The sequence below is a fragment of the Coturnix japonica genome, chromosome 2, assembly GCF_054131305.1.
Source record: "Coturnix japonica strain WE chromosome 2, WE-NBRP24, whole genome shotgun sequence".
NCBI lineage: Eukaryota > Metazoa > Chordata > Aves > Galliformes > Phasianidae > Coturnix > Coturnix japonica.
The window spans coordinates 134,764,286-134,789,907 of NC_140664.1; the positions used below are offsets into that span (position 1 = coordinate 134,764,286).

At 38.8% G+C, this 25,622-nt stretch overlaps 1 protein-coding gene across 2 annotated transcripts; it reads left to right on the forward strand.

Annotated features, from left to right (window-relative positions):
* Window positions 1–6,024: 6,024 nt before the first annotated feature.
* WDR48 (WD repeat domain 48) lies at window positions 6,025–25,206 on the forward strand. Of its 2 annotated transcripts, none has more exons than XM_015852895.3 (19): window positions 6,025–6,109; window positions 9,814–9,954; window positions 11,295–11,373; window positions 11,576–11,658; window positions 11,773–11,902; window positions 13,393–13,481; window positions 14,292–14,393; window positions 14,696–14,920; window positions 15,969–16,043; window positions 16,428–16,530; window positions 17,002–17,099; window positions 17,944–18,051; window positions 18,384–18,480; window positions 19,276–19,371; window positions 21,024–21,132; window positions 21,521–21,608; window positions 22,158–22,234; window positions 22,507–22,699; window positions 23,176–25,206. In XM_015852895.3, exons 1-19 carry the CDS (start codon window positions 6,062–6,064, stop codon window positions 23,269–23,271), a joined length of 2,037 nt encoding a protein of 678 aa, XP_015708381.1. In that variant the 5' UTR covers window positions 6,025–6,061; the 3' UTR covers window positions 23,272–25,206. The 2 variants fall into 2 exon arrangements, with proteins under 2 accessions (XP_015708381.1, XP_015708382.1); XM_015852896.3 differs by having other exon boundaries at window positions 21,027–21,132.
* The last annotated feature ends 416 nt before the right edge of the window (window positions 25,207–25,622 follow it).

Consider the following 25,622-nt stretch of genomic DNA (forward strand, 5'->3'; position numbering starts at 1 on the left):
GGGAGGGGCAGAGGGAGGAGCTTTGTTGTTGTTCTGAGGTCTTGCAATCTCATGGGGAGCACTGTAAAAAAGGGAAAAGCCGGAGGGTGATTCTTTTGAAAAACAATTACATAAATATCACTCAATTGTTTTATTTCCTTGGGATTTACAGTTGCACTTACTAAAAACCTGCAGCGTTTCTGTTCAATAGGAAAACACTGTCCTGCTTTGAATTTCATTCTAAACTTGTAACCAGCCAACTTCCCAGCATACGCTGAATACTGGGACTAATTTTGCACTACGTTAAAAGCTTCTGTGTAGAAATCATAAAATCCTAGAATCATGGAATGGTCTGGCTTGCAAAGGATCACAATTCTCATCCAGTTCCTGCTATGTGCAGGGTCACCAACCACCAGCCCAGGATGCCCAGAGCCACATCCCGCCTGGTCTTGAATGCCTTCAGGGATGGGGCATCCACGACCTGAAATGACACTTAACACATTGCTGGTTTTCATTCCTAAAATTCTACTTTTTATTATCCCCAAGCTATGATGTGTGTCCATTATGGCAAGAAAGGATAAAATCTCAAAGTGAATATAGAATTATAGAAGCATAGAATGACTTGGATTAGAAGGGACCTTAGGGACACCTCCTTCTAGACCGAGTTGCTCACAGCCCCTCCAGCCAGGCCTTGAATGTTTCCAGGGAGGGGGCATCCACAGCCTCACTAGGTAACCTGTTCAGAGTCTCACCACCATCACAGTAAATAATTTCTTCCTAAAAACTAGTCTAAACCTACCCCCTTCCAGTTTAAAGCCATTTACCCACATCCTGTCATTACATGCCTTTATATATTTATAAATCCAAGCTCAAAATATACTCAGTATTACATTATGCTGTCATTTTGTCTGAGCAAATTACAAACCACAAATTTGTATCCTGAAATTAGTTACATTTTTGAAATAAAATTTATGTACAAAATCTACTAGTAGTAATAACACGTATACATTTCTGATGAGTCTTATTGCTAAGTACAATTATTTCTCTTTCAGTTACATCAGCGGCACTCATTAGTGTCCAAAAACTATTTTACTCTTTAGCAGATAGAGCCTAAATCTTTCTGACAGTGATTAAGAACTGTCATGGGAAGAAGCATAGTGAATAAACTGTGTTGTCCTTAAAAGCCGGACAGCCCTAATGCATGCAAACTGGAAAGCAACGGGGATCAAATGCTGCCTGATAGATGCCATCAGCAAAGGAAACAACTGAGGATGGTTTTAAAGAAGTAGCAATGCTAAGTGTTCTGTGATGGAAGTCCAAGTGTAAGTTATTTTTCCTGAAAGTATTAGTATGTCCTCAAGAGCAGGATTTTAAGTATTGGTAAAACATCATATCTGTGAGTATCAATAAGTACAAAAGAAAATGCTGATCTGAACACACTGCTTTTGATGTATTCAATAATGTAACCCTGTGAAAAGTGAGGCATAGGGAATAAAGGGAGATATCAAAGGAGTATGAAGAGCTGCACTTCTGCCTTCTTTACAAACTGCCGTAACCGATAGTAGATTTTCATAGCATAACACCCTTTTGTAACACTTATTTGGAGCAGTGTAAGTTATTAACCCTGAAGCTTATGGTTCATAAATGTTTCTTACAAGTTGATATGATTTCTTACAAGTTATGTAGTGGTGGCAGTTCACTGCTCAGCAGTAAAGTTTCACAGTCCTTGGTAAATGGATGTCAGGCTATGTCTATGATACTGGAAAGTGGGAAAATCACTCCCATTTTTAAGAAAGGGAGAAAGGAAGAGCTGGGGAGCTACAGGTTGGTGAGCCTCGCATCTGCCTAGCAAGGTCATAGAGCGGATCCTCCTGGAAGAGATGCTAAGGCATGTGTGAGATGTGGAGGGCACCCAAGACAGCCAGTACAGCTTCACCATGGGCAGATTGTGTCCAACCTATTGAGTGGTCCTCTCCGATGGAATTACAGCAGCAGTGGATTAAAGAAGGTGAGTTGGAACAGGGTGGTTTTTGAAGTCACTTCCAACCTAAGTCATTCTATGATTCTATGACTAAGAGCTACTTCTAAATAATGCACGCACCCTTATTATGATGTAAACTCAAATGTGCTGCTGGCCAGAAGCTTCAAGATACTTCTTAATTTCAAGACACTCCTTAATTTCAAGACATAAATAAGCAAGACATGCCAGGAATACCTCTTTTAACTTATGTTCTTAGAGCAAGTGATATGCAACAGCATGCAAAAAGAACAGTGCAGAAATGCTTCTTTATTACTATATATGGAATGCATGGTAACTGTGCATAGAATAAAAGGAGAAAAAGAGAACAAATTCACACACAAAGAGGCAGATTTATCACTGAGACAAATGAAGGGGCTCGTGTTATTGAGCATTTCTGAGATAAGCTAAAGGTTTGCCCCAATCCTTTTTAGTAAATAATTTCATAAAGTATGGGATGAAATTATCAAGGTAATAATTTATGCAATTCACATTTTCCTTGTTTTCATAGCAAAAAACCCAACAACAACAAAGAAATCACACAGACATGGAATTGGGTATTTGGTAAATAGCTAATTGGCTTTACAGAATAACAGGAAATCGCTTTTATGGTAAGTACACATTAAATGCGTTGTTACACAAAGTAGCTTTCTGCCTAATGACCTGATGTACACTGAGTAAGGCTGAAAATTAGCTCAGCGCCTAAAGTTCAAGCCATTTCATCTCCTTCCTCTTTGTATTCAGAAAAAAAAAAACAGTGTTTTTGAAGCATTTTGTGTTTCTCAAAAGTAACAGGCATTAATTATAAGCACACAAAATAGCGATACTATCATCTCTAAGCGATTTCCAGTATTTCTGATGCGCTCTTGCTTACAGAGTCCATTCTGAGCATTGGGTTTCAGAAATACTTCTTATCGTAATTCCCTGGAAGACTGAAGTCCGAACTTCAACTCTTTGTCAAGAATGCAATAAATTATGTAACAGGAAACAGCTTTACAACTTAAAAACAAACAAGCTATATATGCTGGAGAAGCAGAATACAATATTTAGTATTTCTTAGACTAATGCTAGAAAGCAGATTTAAAGCAATGTTTAAACTGGAAATAATGATACATTTCCTTCCTCCAAAGCCTCCAGACCTTCATTTCTTTATTTGCATTTTTACACTTTAAACTTTATTCCAGATGAATTCTGCAACTTCTTGGATCTTAATCCAGAAGCTAGAGGGGCAGTTACAGACACAGCAGTGCCAAAGAAAGACAGCATCAAGACTGAGGCCATTGCACGTGTGAATATATAAGTGACTTTTACAGCAGGTTTGGAACATGAAGGAGACTAAAGTGGGCTGAACAAATGTCTTGTTGATGCAGCCCCACAATAAAATAGGCCCTAAGATCACCAAATTTCATGTCCCATCAAATTACTGAATACAGTAATTTCAAACAGTTTCCTCTGAATCATGTCCATAAATTCTAAATAAGCTTCAAGCTACATAAGATCTATCATGTCCCCTGGGGATTTGTTCAGTGATTAGCTGGTCTTAAAATGATATTTCTTCACAGCTTGATTTTATGTAGCTCTTCTCCCAACTGTATCATCTATTGCTGCACTTCCTGCAGGATTAAAGAGCCTTTTGCTTATAAAAACATTCTCTACTTCTATAATTACAATAAAAAATGGGGCTGGAAGTGATATCCTAAAGCCACCTTGTTTGTGATTCAGCCTCAAACAGCATCAGCGATATTGATGTAATTCCTGGAGATATTTGCCTCGTCTCTTCTTACAATAGATGGTGATTCCAGCCCCTCCATATACCACATATTCTAGTGCTTCACTACTCCAACTGCCAAGAAATGTTTTTTCTTGTGCCTCATATGAATCTCCTGAACTGCAATTACAGCCCATTACTTCTCATTCACCACGGACATGAAGATGAGTTTATTCCATATTCTTCTCAATTATTTGAAAACCGCTATAATGTTTCCTTTCGTCTTCTCTGCTGTAGCCAAAAACATTTGAACCTTTCCCTGTAATTCCTACAGGCTCCAAATCATAGTTATATCTTCCATCTAAATTCTTTTAAGGCCTTTATTGTAAATGCTGTGGCAGCCAAACCTCACAAAGAGGGATTTGAACAGCAGAGGGAAGAAGCTGGAAAACGTAATAGTATTTTTGACCCTAATATTACTGAGGAAATTTCATCTTTTTATTTATTGCAGTCGTTACTTATCCAATAAGCATCCATTTGCTTTTCTCCTTATCTCGATGCCCTGGCCTATCTCCTGAATCCTGCTCAGTTCTCTCCCACCTCCTTTTTGGCTCAACATCTATTTGCTCACACCAGTGTTTTCAGAAGGTCACAATTCAGCCAAGATTATCAGAGTTTTAGGGAAATTGAAAAATAATCCCTGGATTTATCTACAAATATTGTTCCTTCTCTTCCAAAGCCACAAGCAAACAGTTAACGTTATAAATTTGATGATCTTATCACTTTCTTAAAATGTCATTGTGAAAAGCTAAAAGAGTTAGTGCATCACATAGAAAACCTTATCTACCATATTTCTGTGTGTGTGTGTGCAGTTTGTCCACATGACTCTGTATCAGCCCAGCCTTGCTTCATGACTGTGATGAATGAGAATGAATGATAGGCTGAAAGTGCAGCTCAGACACATAGAAACCAGCAACTTATAGCCTGTGCCAACATGATGCTTCTTGTCTTCCAGCAAAGACAACCTCTGATGGACTACACAATCTCTAGAGGTCTCTCCCAACTTCAAAGGTTCTACGAGCACCGTGCATCTTTTTGTTCTCCTTTCAGTAATGAGCTGTTGGTCAGAGGATTTAAGAAACACTGCATAGCAGGGACTATCCACATATAATCAGCTGACATGCAGAGAGGAAGAAACAGCGGAGGACCACATAGATGGTGAAGGGCCTGGAGCATCTCCCCTATGAAGAAAGGCTGAGTGAACTTGGTCTGTTTAGCCCTGAGAAAAGAAGACTGAGAGGGGACCAGATTCAGGTCTATAAATATCTGAGGTGTGGGGGGGAAAGTGGTGGAAAAAAAGCTTTAATTTTATCTTAAAAAAAAATCTAATGAGTTGAGCAATGCAACTTTGTGATACCTGTCCTAGATGCTTTGAATCATATGCTCTGCACTGTTGTAATAACAGAAAATAGTGAAAATATGGCTGGTAAGGAAGAGCTTTGGCCAAGGCAGATGTCTTTTAAGAACAATACCATCTGCTTGCAATTGCAGGGAAGACACTGCAGTCAGCAATGCTGGAAAATGCAATTCTTATCAAAATAAGCTTATATTAGCATTATTGAGTAGCCAGTGAGCATGGCTGCAATCAGCAGGAATGTGAATATGTGACTATATATTTTTTACTTATTTCTTTACCAATTTTTTGTCACTGTAAAAATGTTTCTCGCTAGGATTATTGATCTACTGTGCATTTCACCAATCACCTCATCCAGTCACCATTACTGTTTTGAAGTAAATGAAATAATCAATACCAAAGCAAACCCCCCAAGGTAATATCCCTATGCACAGCCTTCTTTTCTCAAGGCTAAACAGACCCAGTTCCCTAAGTCTCTCCTCATAGTGGAGATGCTCCAGGCCCTTCACAATCTTAGTAGCCCTCCGCTGGACTCTTTCCAAGAGATCCCTGTCTTTTTTTGTACTGGGGAGCCCAGAACTGGACACAATATTCCAGATGAAGCCTCACCAGTACACTCATATAAAATGGCTTTCATCCAGAGAAAAACCTGGACAGGCTTGAAAAATGGGCCCATGTAAACCTAATGAGGTTCAACGTGGCCAAGTGCAAGGTACTGTACTTGAGTCGGGGCAACTCCAATGCATAAAATGGCGAGCCGCCATTACTGGGGCTATTACTGAGAGGGAGCTCTGGCCCAGCCCCCTTGTCAGTTGCCTAGCAACGCCTCAATGAACGTCAGCCATCTTGTTTCTCCTTTATAAGGGCTTTGGGGGCTGAGGGTGGGGGTGGGACTTCCGGAACGTTACTCCTCGGAAGTGACATCACAGTGTCAACATGCAAGATGGCGGCGCATCACCGGCAGAACACGGCGGGGCGGCGGAAAGTGCAGGTGGGTGCACGGCGGGGTTCGGCTGTGAGGAGCAACGGGGCTTTGGGGTGGGCTAGATACGTGTAGGCCGCCCTCAGGAGGACGGTCGGGGATGACTGCGCTATGGGAGGGGGCGGTGGTTGTTGGGGAGGGGTCTCCGCGGTGCTCCGTGTGGGAGGCTCTGGAAACTCCGAGGCCTGGCTAAAGGAGAGAAGGGAAACGGCTTCCTCAGCTTAAGGGAAACGATACTGAGCCACACTGAGCCACCCGCCCGGCTCCGGGCAGCTGTTCCGAAGGGAAGGCCGCAGAACAGTCAGGCTGTGATAGTGAATGGTAAAAGTCAGGAGAATAGATGTATTGTGATGTTTTGGGATAGTATCAGCACCTTTAATAGCTTTACTCCTTTCCCATAGCGAAATGTATAATGTTTTATGTGTACCTCTGGTGGTAAGTGCAAGTTTCAGCTGTTTTTAACCATTATATTAAATATATATATACCGATTTAGCTTGCAATAGTCTCAGCATCCTTCCAAACAGAGATGGGTGCTGTGTCTTAAGGCACCTTTTCTATTCTGTCCCGTAGGGGAAATGTTTATAGCTTATAGCAGTTCTTATAGTCAAAGAAGCACTTGGTCAGTCCTGCATAAAGAATTCCTGTGCCCTTTTGCATCATCATCTGCACCGTATGCAAGTTGTTGAAGATTGGCCTCCCAAGGAAGGGGATTTTATATTTATTTATTTGGTGATCTGTTGTCACTGTGTTACTTGATGCTTTTTGCTTCTCCATATCCTGCTGTGATGATCCAGGCTTCAGCCAGTGTACACTAAGTGATCAACAGAAAATAACTTTGATTATAGTATGAACACATACAAAGTATTAAGTACAAAGTAGGTATTTTATTGTAGTCCTATTACTTCACTTACTTGGTTAAATTCAGGGTTTTGGCCAAATAATGGACTTCTCAGTGGCTCTTGCATCCATCAGCTGTTGGTAGAAAGTAAAAACCATTAACAGTTTATTTTGCTTCCTAATGGCTGAGCATTTAATATGTTTCTGCATCAATTAATAGATATTTCTCCTAAATCTATAGTGCAAGGAGAAGACTCTATAGAAAAATGCCCATCAGTTGTGGAGGATCCTGATTCTTTACAAGACACAGGAGCTGGTTAAAATTTATGCAAGTTTGAGCTGTTGTTGTCTCTGTTGCACCTGTTTTACTGGTCAGTAGAACCATCCAAAACTGTGTAGGATGCTTCTGCATATAATTGTATATTGCATAAGGGTTTAATCAGGAGAGGAGTTTCAGACCTTAAAGTGAATTCTGAGCATAAAGGTAAGAAGTATAATTAAACGTGAGGCACTCATGTGAATTGTGTCAGTGTTCCAATATTAAGGTCCCCTTCACTAGGGGTGGAATGGAGATGTGTGGATTTGGGAGTAGTAAACACTGTGTGATGGGAATCAGTTGGCTTTGTGCTACGGCTTTCAGATGTGGTACTGTGAATTAATTCAAGATGAAGCCATTTTTCAGCAGGTGTGCATTCTTCAACATGTTTTTGTTGGTATTACCTATATCTCTGGTGCTCTTAGTCACTGAAATGGCTAGTCCTGATCCGTTTAAGATACTAAGTCCCATAAATTCTTTATAATGAGGGTTTATCTCTGTAATATTCCCTATGAGGACAGGCTGAGGGAGTTGGGTTTGTTCAGCCTGGAGAAGAGAAGGTTGCGGGGTGACCTCATTGCAGCCTTTCAGTACCTGAAGGGAACTTACACCCAGGAGGGGAGTAAACTCTTGGAAAGGGCTGACAATAGCAGGACACGGGGAAATGGTTTTAAGTTAAAGGAGGGAAGATTTAGGTTGGATGTTAGGGGGAAGTTCTTCACTAGGAGAGTGGTTAGGCCCTGGAACAGGCTGCCCAGGGAGGTTGTGGATGCCCCGTCCTTGGAGGTGTTCAAGGCCAGGTTGGACGGGGCCCTGGGCAACCTGATCTAGTAAAGGTGTATGTTTGGTGGCCCTGCCAGGCAGGGGGGTTGGAACTACATGATCCTTGAGGTCCCTTCCAACCCTGGTCATTCTGTGATTCTGTAATATTTAGACAGTGTTTACTGCAGTGAAGCGTTGCTATTTGTTACAGGAGTTTATAAATGCTACAACAACATTAATGTAAAAAGCATTGATCATTATTAAAGTATCTTATAGCCCATCTTGCCCTTTCTGGACCATCAAATGGCAATATCACAACGTGGGGTCTGTCATCATCTTTGTGTTTGATGCTGGCTTTGTGAATAGATGCAGTGAGCCAAGGTGCAATGTGCTCTTGGTTGCCTTGTTTGAAATGTGATGAAATGTAACCTGTTGTATCTATTATTCAGTGTGTTTGTGTACACATACTTGAATATATACTCTGTATTCATTGTATTGTTACTGTATTTCCTAAGAGTTACTGTATTTCTGTACTGAGTATCACTTCAATCTAAAACCAAATAATAATAATACTATGGAGTCCTCTCTGACTTCAGGATGTCATTAGGTTTGGGAGTGGGATTTAGAGAGTCCATCAAAAATGAACTGATAGCAGCATTTACCATTTGCTCTTCAGTCTATCAGAGACTTATTAACCCTGAAACAAGACACTTACTCTCATTTTCTCAGTTCTCTCAACATATAAACAATGCTTGTAAAGAGGTGAACAGCTTGCATTTAGTATTTTAACTGAATATTTCCATTGCTTTTATTCAGAAAATCGGAAAGCAGTGTGACATTGGGCATCTCTTTTGCTTTATGTGCTAGACCTTGACTTTGTTCATAACGTTCTTTGAGTTAGGTAGGCTGCATGGGCATATTAACAGCATAGACATGGCACGGTCAAGACCAGATGAAGTGCTGCAGGGACATCTTGCTCTGTGCATCAACAAAAAGAAGGTGTGAATGGGTTGGCTTGGAAGCATCTGTAGTGCTTTATAGCTGCACTTACTGCATGAGTAATAGTAGAGAGTGTTGTAAGCCTTGCAGTTTGACCCCTTAAATCTCCATTTGATGTTTCTGAATAGAGCAATGAAGTATGCAATACACACTGTACTGTCAGATGCAGAAGGACTGAAAGTGAAAGAAAGAAATCTCTAATTGGAGGAAGGCTGAATATTTCTGCTTATTATGTTAGAAAGGAGTTTGTTGTTCTTTAAAGAAGAAAAAACTAGAACAGAATTCTGCCTTTCTCCAAGTGTCATAATAGTATTAATAGTGATTGCTGGGATAGAATTTGGACCTGCTGTCTTTCAGTGCTTTGTAATCCTTACTGGTGGTGTTTTCTCCCTATAAGGCTGGGAAACACTGTCACACAGCTTTAGAAACCATGAAACCTGCTTAAAAAAATGAGACACGAATGCATTGTGTTGTCTGGGATCATCCAGAATCTCTGTGCAGAGCAGGGAATTGAACTAAGGATTGTCCCAGTCTAAGCCTGATTTGTAAGGATTAAATAATCCCTGGGGCTCCATATGTAGCGCTGCTAACATCTTTGTGACTCTTCCCCATTTTCAGGGGGAGGTAAATGACTGAGGGCAGTGATGGTAACTTTCAAACTAGCAGACTCATTTAATGCTTTTAAAGCTCTTAGTATTTTCTACCTGAGAACCTCACTGAAATGAAATTAAATGGTAGTATTTTGTGGCCAATTCAATATCTTAATACCATAATCAGGTCTGTGTAAATGTCTTTTAGGTCTCCTATGTGATTAGAGACGAGGTGGAGAAGTATAACCGAAATGGGGTAAATGCACTTCAGCTGGATCCAGCATTAAATAGACTCTTCACTGCAGGCCGAGACTCTATTATAAGGATATGGAGTGTCAATCAGCACAAGGTAAGCCATGAGGATTTCTTAGTGTAAATTTGCTTTGCGTTTTTTTCACAGCATGCTGCAGCAATACACCAGGTATTGTTTTTTAACAACTACCTATCATGGTAGAAAAATGCTTTTAATAGGTGTTTCTATTGTAACAAGATATATTGGAGTGTACAAACCCACGTTTGGGCCAACATCCCAAAGAACTAATCACAACTGAGGTAAATTAAACATGGAAAGTTGCAATTTTCAGTGATAAAGAAGTCATAGAAAAGATTGCTGAGGTTTGTATATTATGTTAGTTGCAAATGAAATATGGTGAACTCTTCTAGATATTCTGATATCTTGGGATCTCTACTCCTTATCTCCCCTTTATTATTATTTTTTAGATCAGTTGATCACGTCCTATTAGCTCCATTTTCTTTCATCGTTGCGTTTGATCTTCTAGCTAAGGAAAGCTTGTTAAAGCATTATGCCTAACAATGCTGGCTCATGAACTTTCCTCAAAGGAGTGGTGTTTCAGACCCTTAATTGTCTTGGCCTTTTCCTGAGCTCTCGACAATAGTTCCATGTTTCTTTGGTATTGGAGGGCCCAGAACTGGACACAGTACAGAAGGATCATCTCATCTACCTGCTGGTGATACTTTGCATGATGCAGCCCAAAATACCATTAGCTGCCTTTGAAGCAAAGCCACACTGCTAGGTCATGTTCAATGTGATGTCCAGAGGACCCCCAGGTCCTTTACTAGCAAGCTGCTCTCCACTTTGGGGTCACCAGTCTTGGCTCCCTCTGAACAAATGGTGAATGTTATGAATCTGAGCAGATTACTGGAAACCAGGGCTTCCATGTGAAGTATGCAGGAGATAATGCTTCTGTCAGATTCTTCAGTGATGAGCAGTAGTAGAACACAGGGCAGCAGGTGGAATCTGGATCCCAGGAAGTTCCATACTAACACAAGGAAGAAATTCTTCACTGTCAGAGCACTGGAACAGCCTGTGCTGAGAGGTTGTGTGGTCTCCTCTGTTGATGTTCAAGACCTCTCTGGATGCCTACCCATGTGCTCTGCTGTAGGGAGCTGCTTTAGGCTCTGATCTCTTGAGGTCCCTTCCAGCCCTTAAAATTCTGTGAGAGATCCGAAGAGATCTTTGTACTGTGTTTTGGTTGGTCTTTTCCTCTCTGTAGCAGAACAAGTCTAATCCTATAAATACAGAAATAACTTCAGCTTGGCAGGCACTGCCATTTTGTTTGTTTTTCTGTGATGCAAAACTAAACGTTTTGAGGTGAAATTCATCATGAAATAGGAAAGAGTTTAAAATCTTTTAAAAGTTTAAAAACTTTTTTTTTTTTTAATTTCTAGCAAGACCCTTATATTGCATCTATGGAACATCACACAGATTGGGTAAATGATATTGTACTCTGCTGCAATGGTAAAACGTGTAAGTACTAACCTGTATCTTCTATAAGCATGTAAGATTTATTTCCGTGGTGCTGGTTAATTTGCTAAAACACTGTCATGAATCATACATACACATTTCGCTTTCATTATGTCATTTGTTAAGAAGCTTAAAGGATTGTTCAGACATTTTCTAAGGTAATATATAAGCCATTAACGTTCACTCTTTATCCTTCCCCATTTAGTGATATCTGCTTCTTCAGATACTACTGTTAAAGTGTGGAATGCACATAAGGGATTTTGCATGTCAACACTAAGGACACATAAGGTGAGAAACATTATTTGTAACTACTATGTATTACAATTGACAACCTTTTAAATGTTGTGATGTAAGCTTCAAGTGTATAATATTGTCGAGTCACGTTGTTACACTTTGTTATAGGATTATGTGAAAGCCTTAGCATATGCAAAAGATAAAGAACTGGTAGCATCTGCCGGGCTGGACAGACAGATATTCCTCTGGGATGTAAATACTCTAACAGCACTGACTGCCTCAAACAACACTGTCACAAGTAAGTACCTTCAAGTTGGGTAATATTTAATTGCTTGATTGAGTGACACAAATCTGGCCCGTTAGCATCCTGTTTTGTGGTGGCTCTTAGGTTTTGTGAAAGGAGATGTAGTTTGATCACAGCATGCTTTGCTACCTGTAGGTACTTCAGAAGTTTACTGTTCAAAGTGAGTGACCTCTTTCATTGTATACAGAGTGCTTCATCCACGTACAGGGCTTTTAATTGAGCTCTAGCCCTGTGCTGACGTGTTTGTGTAACCTTCAGCAGAGGTGGCTTCTAGTGAGTTATTTTGGACCCCAAAATAAGTGGGATGACAGATTGCATATAGCTGAATAGTTTTATGTGTCTTCCATGGAAGTTTGCTGTCACTGAAACAAGTGTTTTGTCACCAGATTTTGCTGATAACTCTAAGACATGCTGTATTTTGGTTGAACAGGGAATTGTTGAGGGAAGAACTGGCTTGCTTGTGGGAAGACTTGGTCTAGGGGGGAAAAATGAGTTTCTTAAGTGCTACTACCATGATATAGAACTCAAATGATTTGTTTTGAGCACAAAATGAAAAGGAAGTATAGGCTTTACCTCCAAAATGACAGAAATAAATTAACATTTTTGGTTTTACTGCAGTAGTGCTTGGTAAGGGAGAGGGAAGAGAAGCAGGCCAAGTTGTTCTTTGTAAGTACAGTACTTCCAACTAAAAATGCTTCTGGTGGGAAGAACATGTGTGCTATGAATGAACTGGCTTTCCACAGTCCTTTCAAACAGCACTGATATCATCAGAGTGCAAGTGAAGGCTGTGGTTTAATTTGCTGTCTGATTACAGGAAAGCAAGGTACACAGGTCAACATTAAATGGAAGCTTGTTTTTAAAGAGTGTCTCTTAGTCAGCATAGCTATAGTTTAAATTAGACTGGCGGTTTTGCTTCTGAGTGGCTGTCCCTTCTAGAAGAGGGAGGAGTTGAGCATTGCTTTTGCTCCAGCATGAATTTTGTTTTGAAGCACTTAAGATTCTCTCCTACATTCCTGATGTCCTTCTGCCCATATTAGCTCCATAGAGGCAATTTTAAAACCTTTTATAAGTTATATGTTTGTCGGACAGTGTGCTAAACTTAAAGAATTTTATTACTTGGCTTGGAAAAATCTCTGCACTTTAATCTAAGCACTTATTAGGAGATCATTTAGAAGTACCATTCTCTAAGTAGCTGAGAACCACAAGATTGCCTTGCATTGAATCATTGTGGACACCAGGGTCGTAGTCACCATAAATATGAAGTTTTTTACCACACTAGATCATGAATCAGAAAGCATAGCAATATGCTGACTACAGTCTTGCCCTTTTTTTAGCAGAGCCCCATATGTGGAGTAGGATGGCTCTATTATACATCAAAACCTACATTTGGGTCTGCAAAAGATAGTGTTTTTTAGTGAAGAAATAACTAAGTTTTCAAATGGTGGCATTGAAACTGAAAATGTTAACTTTTTGCTTTGAAACAGCTTCTTCCCTGAGTGGGAACAAAGATTCTATCTATAGCCTTGCAATGAATCAAATGGGAACAGTTATTGTGTCGGGGTCCACTGAGAAGGTAAGCAGAAGTCTAGTAAGGCTCATTCTGCTTCTGTTCAACTGTTTATGTAAAGAAAAGAGACAATTCTACTCATGTTTAATTTTATGTCTGTAGCAGCTTTTGTGTTTTTAGTAGGGAAAGTAGATTTTATATTTATATATTATATATATATATATTTATTCTATTTTATTTTTTGGGGGGTTGGGGGTGGAAGTTGAAGCTTCAGCCATCTATAGATTATGCATTAAAACTATGGCTTGTGTAAACCTCTGTATATCAGAGATCATTTAATTTCATTGTAAGAGCTCTAATTGTTGGGGCATATTACTCAGCTGATCATACAAACTGAAGCATGTGCCACAGGTGAAAAAGAATTGATACTGCAACTTCCAAGTCCACCATGGGGATGGTTTGTAAAGTGAGCTAGTGAAACTTTGTGTTCGATAGTGTTTGTTATAGAGAAAGGTAAAACACCCAGAGGTTCCAAGTCAGTATGAAAATGAAAGTAGAGTATCCAGCCAGGATTCTCAGAGTTTATTTTCACACATCACACTGTCTTGCTTCTAGTCACTTCTTTGTGTTAAAGTCTTAAGAAGACGCAGAAAAAGCCAGAACAAATGCCATTACAATCAAAGGAAGAAACTCCTCTCTGCTTATTAGAGATGCATAAGATGTAGTTGTGTATCCTGTTCTAATTAAATATGTTCTTGGTAATGATGTGTACTTGTTGAAGGTAAGGGTCAGTTTGTTCAGAAAGGCTTAATTATATAGAGAAAATGCATAAATGGAAAGAATGTTAATGCATTTATCCTGTGTCTGTTTATGTAGGTTCTCCGGGTGTGGGATCCAAGAACTTGTGCAAAACTGATGAAACTCAAAGGGCACACAGACAATGTAAAAGCTTTGCTGTTGAATAGAGATGGTACCCAGGTATGTGCTTCTATGTGTGGCAAGGCATTTTGCGGAACACGGAAATGTCATTAGTCTTTTCAGCATGATAACTGGTTTATGTTGTAGATTCCAGAAGTTCTACCAACAAGCATTTTTTAGGTGCTGAGTGATTGAGGGGGAGGCTGAGAGTGATTGTAGTTCGTGTATGGGAAAGTGATGAATATAAGATGTCTGGAAATAGTGATGAGAGTTGTTAACTGCGAGTTTTCATTTAGCATCCTCTTAGTGGAAAAACAAGAATTATGAAAGCTTTCTATGAAATTACAATGATTGTTGCTCAGTGTCTTTCAGGCAGTTCTGATGGGACTATTCGTCTGTGGTCCCTTGGGCAGCAGAGATGTATAGCCACATATCGAGTCCATGATGAAGGTGTTTGGGCTCTGCAGGTCAATGAAGCATTCACTCATGTTTATTCAGGAGGAAGAGACAGGAAGATTTATTGTACAGATTTACGGAATCCTGATATTCGTGTGCTTATCTGTGAAGAAAAGGCACCAGTTCTTAAGGTAATTGGTTTTGCTTCATGAAATCACTGAATGGTTTTTGTCAGAAGGTATATCTGGGGATTATTTTGCCCAACCCCATGTTCAAGTAGGACCACACGTAGCCAGTTTCCCAGGACCAATTCAAAATAGCACATGAAATCTCTAGGGAGGGACACTTTGTAACACCTGTTCTGGTGCTTGGTGTCCCTCACAACCTAAAAAATATTAATAATATATAAAAAAACAATAGTTGTTTCCTGATCTTCAGAGGAAGCCTCTTGTTTTTCAGTTTGGGCCATCTGCTTCTTGTTCTGGCACTTATCCTGTCTAACAAAAAAGTGACTTCAGCTGTATGCTGACAAAGGATTGTATATTGCACATATTTACCTGGCTAGCAACCTCCAATATTTTGGGTTTTTTCCTCCTAAATTACATCTGAAAGTGAATTGTCTGAAGAAATACCTGATTGCTACCAAAAATGTGTGAATTCAGACATTACTTAAGTTGACCCTGCACCTAGCAGGGGAGTTGAAACTAGATGATCATTGTGGTCTCTTTCAACCCAGGCCATTCTATGATTCTATGAACATCCTTTAAATATGAGAGGTTACATTTACTGGGCTTTAGTACAGTTTGTAGAAAGCAAATCAGCATTGCCAAGGCTTGAGATAAAAAATTAATTGCTGCTTAGAAATATATGCACAGAACTGTATCAGCTATATTTACATAATCATTGGAACCAGCAGCAAGATTTCTGAACACTGAAACGGTGGGGAAAAAACATGTGCGTGAGTCTGAGTCTTTTGAGGAGTGTTGACTGAACATTTTTTATTGTCTGAAACTCTTAATGACACGGCAGTGGAACATGCAGGTGTAAAAAGAATGTGACTGAAACAGAAACCAGTATATAAGCCATGTAAATATGCAATATATATAAAATATATATTATATATATATATACACTTAAACCAAGAGAGTGCATTCACAATGAATGCCAGTATATAAGCTGTGCATAAACAGAGCGAAGTTAAATTGAGTGACTGAAAGTAGCTATAATTCCATTATTTAGATGGAACTTGATAGATCAGCTGATCCTCCTCCAGCAATTTGGGTTGCAACGACTAAATCCTCTGTGAATAAATGGGTAAGTGATACATATTTCTTTGAATTACTTTATTATTTTTCTGTCTATGCTGCTTTTATTTATAAAATAGCTAACAATGAATGGTTAATATTTGAATAGCAGCACGAACTGGCACTTGTTAGCCAAGATAACCCTCAGACAGAGGGTGGTGATGCACTGGAACAGGTTGCCTGAGGAGGCTGTGGATGCTCCATCCCTGAAGGCATTCAAGGCCAGGCTGGATGTGGCTCTGGGCAGCCTGGTCTGGTGGTTGGTGACCCTGCACATAGCAGGGGGTTGAGATGAGCATTGTGGTTCTTTTCAACCCAGGCCATTCTATGATTCTATAAAAGTGAAGTTTTTAAAATGATTATAAACGTGTCCTTGTTTTGTTTGCTTCTTTAGACTTTGAAGGGAATCCATAATTTTAGAGCATCTGGGGACTATGATAATGATTGTACCAATCCTATACCACCCCTATGTACACAGCCTGACCAAGTCATAAAAGGTAAACAGCTGTTTTCCTGAGTGTTTGTGAAATGTTATCATTAGCAGAAATGGTAGATCTTTATGACTAGCTCACATTCTTAGTTATCTGACACTGTGATTACTGAAGGGAAGTCCTTGGCTGTGATTAAGGACTGTTCTATAACAACTTTCTGTGTTGCTCTGCAGCAAATGAAAACATCATTGCTATCACCACTGTTTCCATCAAAAATCCAAAATAGAGCATTGTATGTGCATCTACAGAGAAAATTATCTCTATGCTGGGCAAAACCACGATAAATAAAATCAAAGACAGCACAAGTATCATTTATATAGTGTTAGTTATGGTTGAATAGTGTTTAGATATTGGTGATTCTTGTGTAATATAGTAAAACCAAAGAACAGTCGCTCCTGTCTTGTTAGTTGGTTTAATTTAGTGTAAAGCTAGACAAAAAGATTAGTGTAGTGACCTTAATTCTTGTTTGTTTGGCAGGAGGTGCTAGTATCATTCAGTGCCACATTCTTAATGACAAGAGGCACATATTAACCAAAGACACAAATAATAATGTGGCATACTGGGATGTCTTAAAAGTAAGTACATAATTTTAGATTAAACATCTAATGTTGGATCAGTAATTATTTTGTGGGGTTTTTTTGTTTGTTTGTTTTTGACATATTATTTTTGGTGTGGGAGTTTCTTCTGGTTGAAAAATAAGTCAGTTTTCTATCCTAAGACAATAAAGCAAAGATGACTTCATTGAAAGAGGAAAGAACATTATAGAGCCTTTCTGCATCCTAAGAGCTTCTTCTCCCAATGTTAGGCTGGATAATAACATCTTCATTTGCTTTAAGTTCTGACCCTTAATAGAGCACTATCAGACATTAGTTGTCTTACTGAGCTACTGACTGAAGTGAAAAAGAAGGGAATGAGAATGAGGAACATGGATTTGTACTAGAAGTGTTTCAGAAGACTTGTAGAAAAGTGAATGTTTTATTTTGGTTTACCACTGGTATATATTTGAGAATAATATTAGGGCCAAAGTCAGGTGCTAATGTTAATTTGGTACCTTCATTCAGTTATTTTCAGCTTTTGTTATTAGGGTTTTCAGCAACTTTTCCTAGATACATCTGCATACATGCTCACTATAGAGATGGGTAACTCACCAAGTCTAAGAGTGTTGTCTTGTGATTAAGATTCACTTTTTCTTTCTTTTCCTTCTTTGTTGGCTTGATAATGTTACCTCAGAAAAAAAAAAGTGTTCTTCAATTTATGGTGAAAAACTTGAAGCTTTAACTTGTGTATTCCCATACTAAATTAATTGTGGTGAAATGATAATAATTTTGATTGTATATGAAAATCAAGTAAAAGGTTTTAAGAGTGGTTATGATTCAACGTGCAGAATTGAGAAATTTCTGTATTCCTTTTTCTGTACAGGCATGTAAAGTTGAAGACCTTGGGAAAGTAGATTTTGAAGAGGAAATCAAGAAGAGATTTAAAATGGTGTATGTGCCAAACTGGTTCTCAGTAGACTTGAAAACTGGGGTGAGATACAAACCCTAAATCTCTTCTTCTGGTGTCATACTTAATTATACTTTGTATACTATTTCTTCACAATGATTATAGTTTGTTCTAAGTTTTGAAGAACTTATCATTTATCTGATGAGCTTGACTTATTTTGAAGCACGTCAATACATTGTACCTCCATTCTTAATAATCTGTGTGACTTTTACACTGTAGTGTCAGTTGAAATCCACAAGACTGTTAGGAATTCATTTTTTGCTTTGTATTCCTAGCTGTTCCTTCAGTAAATTTGTAGACTTGTTTAATACAACACAACTATTGCATTTTTCTTGCTCATGGTCTTTTTCCAACAGATGCTGACAATTACACTGGATGAAAGTGACTGCTTTGCAGCCTGGGTTTCAGCAAAAGATGCTGGATTCAGCAGTCCAGATGGTTCTGATCCAAAATGTACGTTTTTACTGGTATTGCTCTTTCACTGAAAAACAAAATCAAAACAAATTCCGGTACTTAAATTACAGAATGTTTGTTGGATAAGTCAGTTGTTGTTTGGGTTTTAGAGAGAGATTTCCTTGAGACTAAATTTTGACAAGTTTTCCAAAGAAAATATATACAATTTTATCCTGAAATATTTGAGTAGTTTTTTCTTCTTAACTTGCTGTAGTGGAAATGTTAAGTCATGGCCTGAAAAAGTGATTGAGCACCTGGTGAGAAGGCAGGGCCACACAATACCTGAGTGACTGGGAGGGTTGGAGCCAGGATCCACCCCTTCCCACACCTCATATAAGAGCTGGCAGTGGAGGTGAGGGCATCTCTTGCTGGAGATCCCTGCCTACTTGAGATACCTTGCAAAGGTAAGAAGCTCTTCATTTATGCATCTGTAGCTTCTGTATTTGGTCGTGTTCTCATTTGCTGCAGCCAAAGGCTTTGCCACCCTGCTATTATCATCCCTTTACAGCATTACACTTGGTTTTAGACATCCAGGAAGGAAGTGGGAGAAAGTGATATTTCAAAATGTAGAGCTATTATCAGCTACTATCAGAATGTTGAATTAAGTGAGTGAACCAGCAGCAATGATTCTGTGACTGAAAAATCAGCTTCTAAAAGGTTATAGCCTGCAGTTTTGAGTTTGTGATAAGCAGATGTCTGGGCCCATAACTAGTTTGCTTGGATCCGTAGATCAAATGTAGGATGTTTTAAGTCAGTGTTTTTGATGTAACTGAAGTTCTTGCTGTGTCTTGACAGTGAACCTTGGAGGGCTTCTATTGCAAGCACTTCTGGAGTACTGGCCTAGAACACACATCAATCCAATGGATGAAGAAGAAAATGAAATAAATCACAGTTAGTGTTTGAATGTTTTCTTTCTTGGAGATATGTTCTTATATTTTTATAGTTTTGTTTCTTTAACAGTTACAGCTTGGCTTGCTGTCTTACAGTTCTGCATGCATCGTGGCTTTTAATGTCATTTACTGCTTTTGAGATTGCTTTGTGTCAAAAGGTGCTGAACAGCTTTTTTTCTTCCTAACATACCAGCAAAAAAAAAACCAACAAAGAATTCTAATCTGAAGAAGGAAATAAAAAGTGAATAGGTAGTTCTTAAGTTAGAGAAGCATGATGCCGTGGTAGAAAACCATTAGTGGCAGAAGTAAGGCTCAGTTTGGAAAAAGAAAAGAAATGGTCTAGGTAATGATAACAAAGAGCAGTAATTCAGTTATTTGATATTAGGTATTATTCTTGGTGTAATTCCAGCATACATTCTGATGTCGTGAATGATATCAAATAAATATTTGGAAAAAAATATATTGAATGTTGACATAATGGTAAGTCTGTGCAGAGCTATCTTAGAATGATCTTTAAGGTAAAGCAAAATGAGAGGACTGTGTAACTCTTAAGTTTTTGAAAGAGTTTGAAATGCATTCAGCCCAGGTCAGAGTTGACTAAAATGTCTTGTCTATGAATGGCAATTAAGAAATTACTTTCTACAGATATTGCTGCACTGAACAATTTCCTTAATTGGACTCTTGTCATCCTGGGACAAAGATGATGCCAAGGGTTAACAATCTCATTTAAAAGTGAACTCCAAGCAGCATTACAGCACTTAACAGACTTCTCTGGATAAAGTTGCTGATTATCGTACTTCTGTGTATTGACAGCCCTCAGTTGTGGAGTCAGACAGCATAGAAGTGTAATTCTCGGGCTTTTGTAGCCTTGGTGTGTATTTATGCTCCACTGTGTATTTGTGTGAGTTGTCATGGATTAGTGAAATGTTCAGAACATTCACTACAGAATCAGAGGCTCCACTTTTCCTTCTCAAAAGTAACCATTCAAAGAGATGAGAGCTTTCTTGTATTGTTACTATCAGTTGTTAACAGAACTGCCATGAGGAAATCTTTCAAAATATACGACTTCTCTCCTGCTCTACCTTAGCAATTATATTCATTCCTTCTCTAATATATAATAGTTTTTCTTTCTTGGGCTTTTTGCTTAATGTGATTTTATTTATGAAAGATGTGAATCTAAATACTTACAACTTGTGTTACAAGGTACTGGAATAACAAAAAGTCTTCAAAAATTGCATAATTAATGCTGATTTTTTTATTTTTATTTTTTAATTTATAATTTCAAATGGATGTAGAGTCATTTTTTCAAGTGTTTGAAGACCTAACACTGTCCAAAATTAAATGAATATAGAATGCTCACTTAAAGTGTGAGTTTGAGCTCTACTAGTACTCTACCTTGACTTTGTTCAAAACCGTGTAGAAAAACAAAGCCGGTATCTTTCAGAGTTCTGAAAATCTCTTTACTTTCTACTGTTCCTTCTGATAAACTTGCTGTGTGTTGGAAATTGGATTTTTCTTTCTTTTACAAAGCTTCTGATTTTGTTTCATTTATGAAATTGCTAACTGTAGATGGAGAAGATATTTTTTTTGTTCCACATACATCCAGTTTTAAGGCCTAATATAATATTAATGGTGTATTTCTTTTTTCCCCAGCAGTGAATGGTGAGCAGGAGAACAGAGTCCAGAAAGGAAATGGATATTTTCAAGTACCACCACACACACCAGTTATATTTGGTGAGGCTGGAGGACGCACTTTGTTCAGGTACAGAAACTCAAAAGTATATACAAAGGGGCCAAACACTTCCTGCCTTACCAACAGTAAGTTGCAGTCAGTGCTTACAACATAAAACATATGCAGTCCATAAGCGAACTAGTGTCATGGTTTGTGCTGCAGCCTGTAGTCTCCCTATTTCTGCCTTAGGGATCCTTTTTGCATGCAGTTACACTTCTTGGCCTTGGTAGGAATTACCTGACCACCTCCTCAGTAAGCTTAATCCTGTGAAAGGCCAGCTAACCAATTTCAAGCTCTACGCACATTGAAAGGACGCATCGTTGTGTTGTTTCCTGAGTGTCTTTTAGCATACATTGTGATGATTGATTTCTGAACACTGAATGTTTCCATTCATAAAGCTGTCTTCTCTGTGTCGTAGGTTATTGTGTCGGGATTCAGGTGGTGAAACGGAGTCTATGCTTCTGAATGAGACTGTGCCACAATGGGTGATTGACATCACTGTGGATGTAAGTTTCCCACGTGTAGACTTCAGGTTTTGTTTGTTGAAGGTCAATCATAAAATCTTTAACTGAGCTCAATCTAAATGACATGTTCAATTTTTCTGTCTTTCACATACTGTATTTTAAAATAAGTGGTCTCAAGGACTGTACTCAAGACCCTTGAATAAGCGTTGTCTTTTGAAGTGCCCAGTTAAAGTTTTTGTGCCTTGAAGGCTTAGAAAAGGAGCTCAAATCACTGTGCGTAATGGACGTCCTTTTCAAGTGGAGAGCTCAGGTACAGAGAGTGACCTTTATGTTGCTGCTGTGTTTTCATATTATTGATTTCCTTTGAAGTGAGCAGTAATTACATTCAAAAGGAAGATGTGTTATATACTGAAACTGGAGCACATTAGGAGTGTGAGTAATCTGGAGGCTGTCTGTGGTAGCTGCTTATTAGGAACATCTTGGTTATTGATAATTAAGAACTGACTATACTTTGCTTACCAGCTGGTGGAAATGGGAGCTGATAATAGTTCATTCTAAATGTAACATTTTTTCAAATGTATTTCCTTCTAGAAAAACATGCCCAAATTCAATAAGATTCCCTTCTACCTCCAACCTCATTCGTCTTCAGGGGCAAAAACTCTAAAAAAGTAAGTAATAGTGTGTGTTTGAGTCTCAACATTGCATAAAGGGAATTGGATATATCCAATATCTTACTGGTTTTCTGAGATCCTCTGTGCCAGTCTTTGGATGGGTAGCTGTTGTGTTGTGGTGCTTTGTTTGTATGATCTTGTTTAGCTTTCTATATTATGATAGGTGCAAAATTTAATTGTTTGCGTAGTTTGCTGTAGATAGAGTATCATGAAAAGAAGAAACAGTTCCCTCAAGTTCTCTCTTGCCAATCTTTATTTACCTTATGTAGAGACCGGCTGTCAGCAAGTGATATGCTTCAGGTGAGGAAAGTGATGGAGCATGTGTATGAGAAAATCATAAACTTGGATAACGAGTCTCAGACGACTAGCTCTTCCAATAATGAAAAAGCAGGAGAACAAGAAAAAGAGGAGGACATTGCTGTGCTCGCAGAGGAGAAAATTGAACTTCTTTGCCAGGACCAGGTAAGTCACTCAGGAATTTTAGCTCATGAATAAAACCAACTTGTAGCACAGAAGTTGTTGTGAATTTCTGAGTACTGAGATGGAAATATGCACAGATTATCTGCTGCATTTTAAAAGTAATAAATATCATTGTGTTAACTGACACAAGTTCAGACAGCAGTGAATGGCTGGGCTAGGGATTTCATGAAGTATGCCTGTTTCATTCAGTTTTGACCACCAGCCTTTATGGAATCATGCAGTAGTTTCACACCTATGGGCAGCTGAGCTCTCCCACATTGCTCTTACTCAGCTTCCTAAGGGAAGAAGAGGAAAAAATATGATGGAAGATGGCTCAAGAGTTCAGGTTAAGATGAGGAGATCACTCACTAATTACCATCACAAGCAAAACAGGCTCAGCATTAGGGAGATCAATATAATCCTTGTGTTTTCTGTCAATGCAGCAGACTTGTGGAGTAAACGATGTTCTTACTATACAGGTTTTGGATCCCAATATGGACCTTCGAACTGTAAAGCACTTCATCTGGAAGAGTGGTGGTGATCTGACGCTTCATTATCGCCAGAAATCAACGTGAAGGGGAGTAGTGGACTCATGTGGATACTCATTGACTTGACCATAACGTACTGGTTCCAAGAGTAGTACTATAGAAGCCCACTGAACCCCTAAGGTAGATGAGACTTCTAATGACTCAGTATGGATGGAAAGTATACATTTAATTGAAGTGACTAATAGATATGTAATATAGAGGAGAAAAAAAAAACAAAACATGTATGACTTCAACTAAAATCTGTCCTAGTCTCAGTCACCGAGATGGGAGGTCCCTGAGTGGTTGATAATGTGTGAAGTGTACAGAGAATGGATGATAATCCAGTGCAGACTTTTGCTTCCTCCTTTTTGCTTTTGGTTTGGTTTTTGTTTGTTGGGTTGTTTTTTTTTCTAGAACTTTATATTGTCATCTGCTCATGCTTGATATGAAACCATTTCCATCCTATTAATGAGTAGTGGTATTCACAACGTAATTCAGAACTGTGCAGGCAGTATTTTTATTACATTCCATTCATAAAGTACCTACAGTGGTCTCTCGGGTCACCGAACCATTTCTATCACTTAGAGACATTTGGTAAATAGATATTGCATACTTCAAAGAATTGGCCCGCTTATTTGCTGATGGATTAACATCAGACTTGTTCTAATACCGCGATCTGAATGTTGCTTTAGAGAGCTATAGTCCTGCAAAACAAAAACACTAGATAAATACTGTAGCAGGGTCAGTCCAATGATGCTGTGCATCACAATAGGGTGAACGTGCTTTGCTGCAACCTCAAGGATTTTTTTTCTAATATCTAGAACTAGTTCTGGCAATGTTGTGCTTTAAGGACACCGCGGTCTAATTTTGGGTAACTTTGCTCTATATCTGTATGACACTTTGTTAAAACTTCAGAGCATTCTGAACGTAACTTCCAGTGTTTCACGTGGAACTCCAGACAATTCACAGCAGATTTCATACTCATGGTGTAGAAATACTTAATTCTTTTTTTTCTTCTGAAGTTTTATATGCAGCTGTTCTTTTGTCGTAGATGCAGATCTTCTTTTCACTGTTATTTCTAAAAATGAACAAATCTGTCGCAGACTCAGAGTAGTCTTTTATAAAGAGTTTAACTTATTGGGGGGAGGGATTGAGGGAAGGGTTCAGCTTTTCTTGAGAAAATGTGGGACTGTCCCAGGAAAACCATTTGTATCCAGAACAATTAAAACCATCGTAAAGAAATGATGTAAGGACGACTTGTCTGAAGCAGAAGCACAAGTGCCTTCAGAGGGCAGTACATTAATCGAGTTTCTTCAAGAGACATACGCTCTTGCCCTTCCTGTGTCTCGCTATCAAGATTTAGGTTGAGGCCTAAAGAAAGTCTCAATAGATTATATTACTGGGATTGCATCGGTCAAACAAAAAGTGAAATATATTTCATCGTGTTTTATTTGGGGAAAGAAATGAATCTCATTGCCTTCTGCACCATTAACTGAGCTCAACAAACTCACTGCTTGAATAAAAAACGCAGCTCAGAACTAAACCAGCATGGCTTTTACTCATCTTCTTGGAAGGGTTGGTTTCGGTTTTAAAGCCCATTTCTGTGTATGCTCACTTTAGCGCAGTTGTGCTCTATCTGCGTATTTTTAGTAGTACTTGTGGATTAATGCTTAAAACACAGCTGTAATTTGTATTGATAAATTGACCTGACTCCTATCAACTAATAGCAAGGGTCTGTGCTTTGTTTCAGTACGCTTTTATTTCTGGTCCTCTTGCTGACCTGTTGTATACACTGTACATTCTCCCAATCATTTTGTTTGAGATAACCCAATGTTGTAATTTTTTTCTATGTTTTTTTTGTTCCATTTTTGTTCCAAACCACCCTAAATCTGCAATTTCAGGAAAGACTGACAGTAGAGTCTGCAATGCCAGAAGGATAAATGATGTTCCACCATTGTATAGAATAAAAGGCTTTAGTTAAAATAGTCTGAAACCGTTTTGTGCGTTGGATCACTCGTGAGTTTATAACTTGTACCATTGCCACTTAATGGCTGAACTGCAAAGGACTTCTGAGTGCTTTGAAGCCTCAAGTAATGGAATGGCCGAGGTAATTGCAGTGCCTTCATTAAATCCCTCCAAGATGATCTTGTAATGTGGGTAAATATGAGAACATAGCAGGCCTTCAATTGCAAACCTGGAGATGCTGTTGAGATGGAGAACGCGCACAATTAATACTGCATTTGTGGGCAGTGCTTATTTTCATACTATGAGAGTATTGTGTGTTAACACCAGTGTAGAACACAGGTAGAGGTAGCCCAAGTGAGTTTTCTGGGTGTACAAACGTTAGTGCTCTATGTGGCAAATGGGAAAGCAGCGTTGTGTTTTCTGGTGTTGAAAAT

Bases quoted from the DNA above. Each gene is read 5' to 3' on its own strand.
- WDR48 (XM_015852895.3), top strand. From the start codon at position 6,062: ATGGCGGCGCATCACCGGCAGAACACGGCGGGGCGGCGGAAAGTGCAG. The intron at 14,394-14,695 runs GTATGTGCTTCT...ATTGTTGCTCAG, and splicing joins TGAATAGAGATGGTACCCAG to TGTCTTTCAGGCAGTTCTGA. The intron at 22,700-23,175 runs GTAAGTCACTCA...CTTACTATACAG, and splicing joins AACTTCTTTGCCAGGACCAG to GTTTTGGATCCCAATATGGA.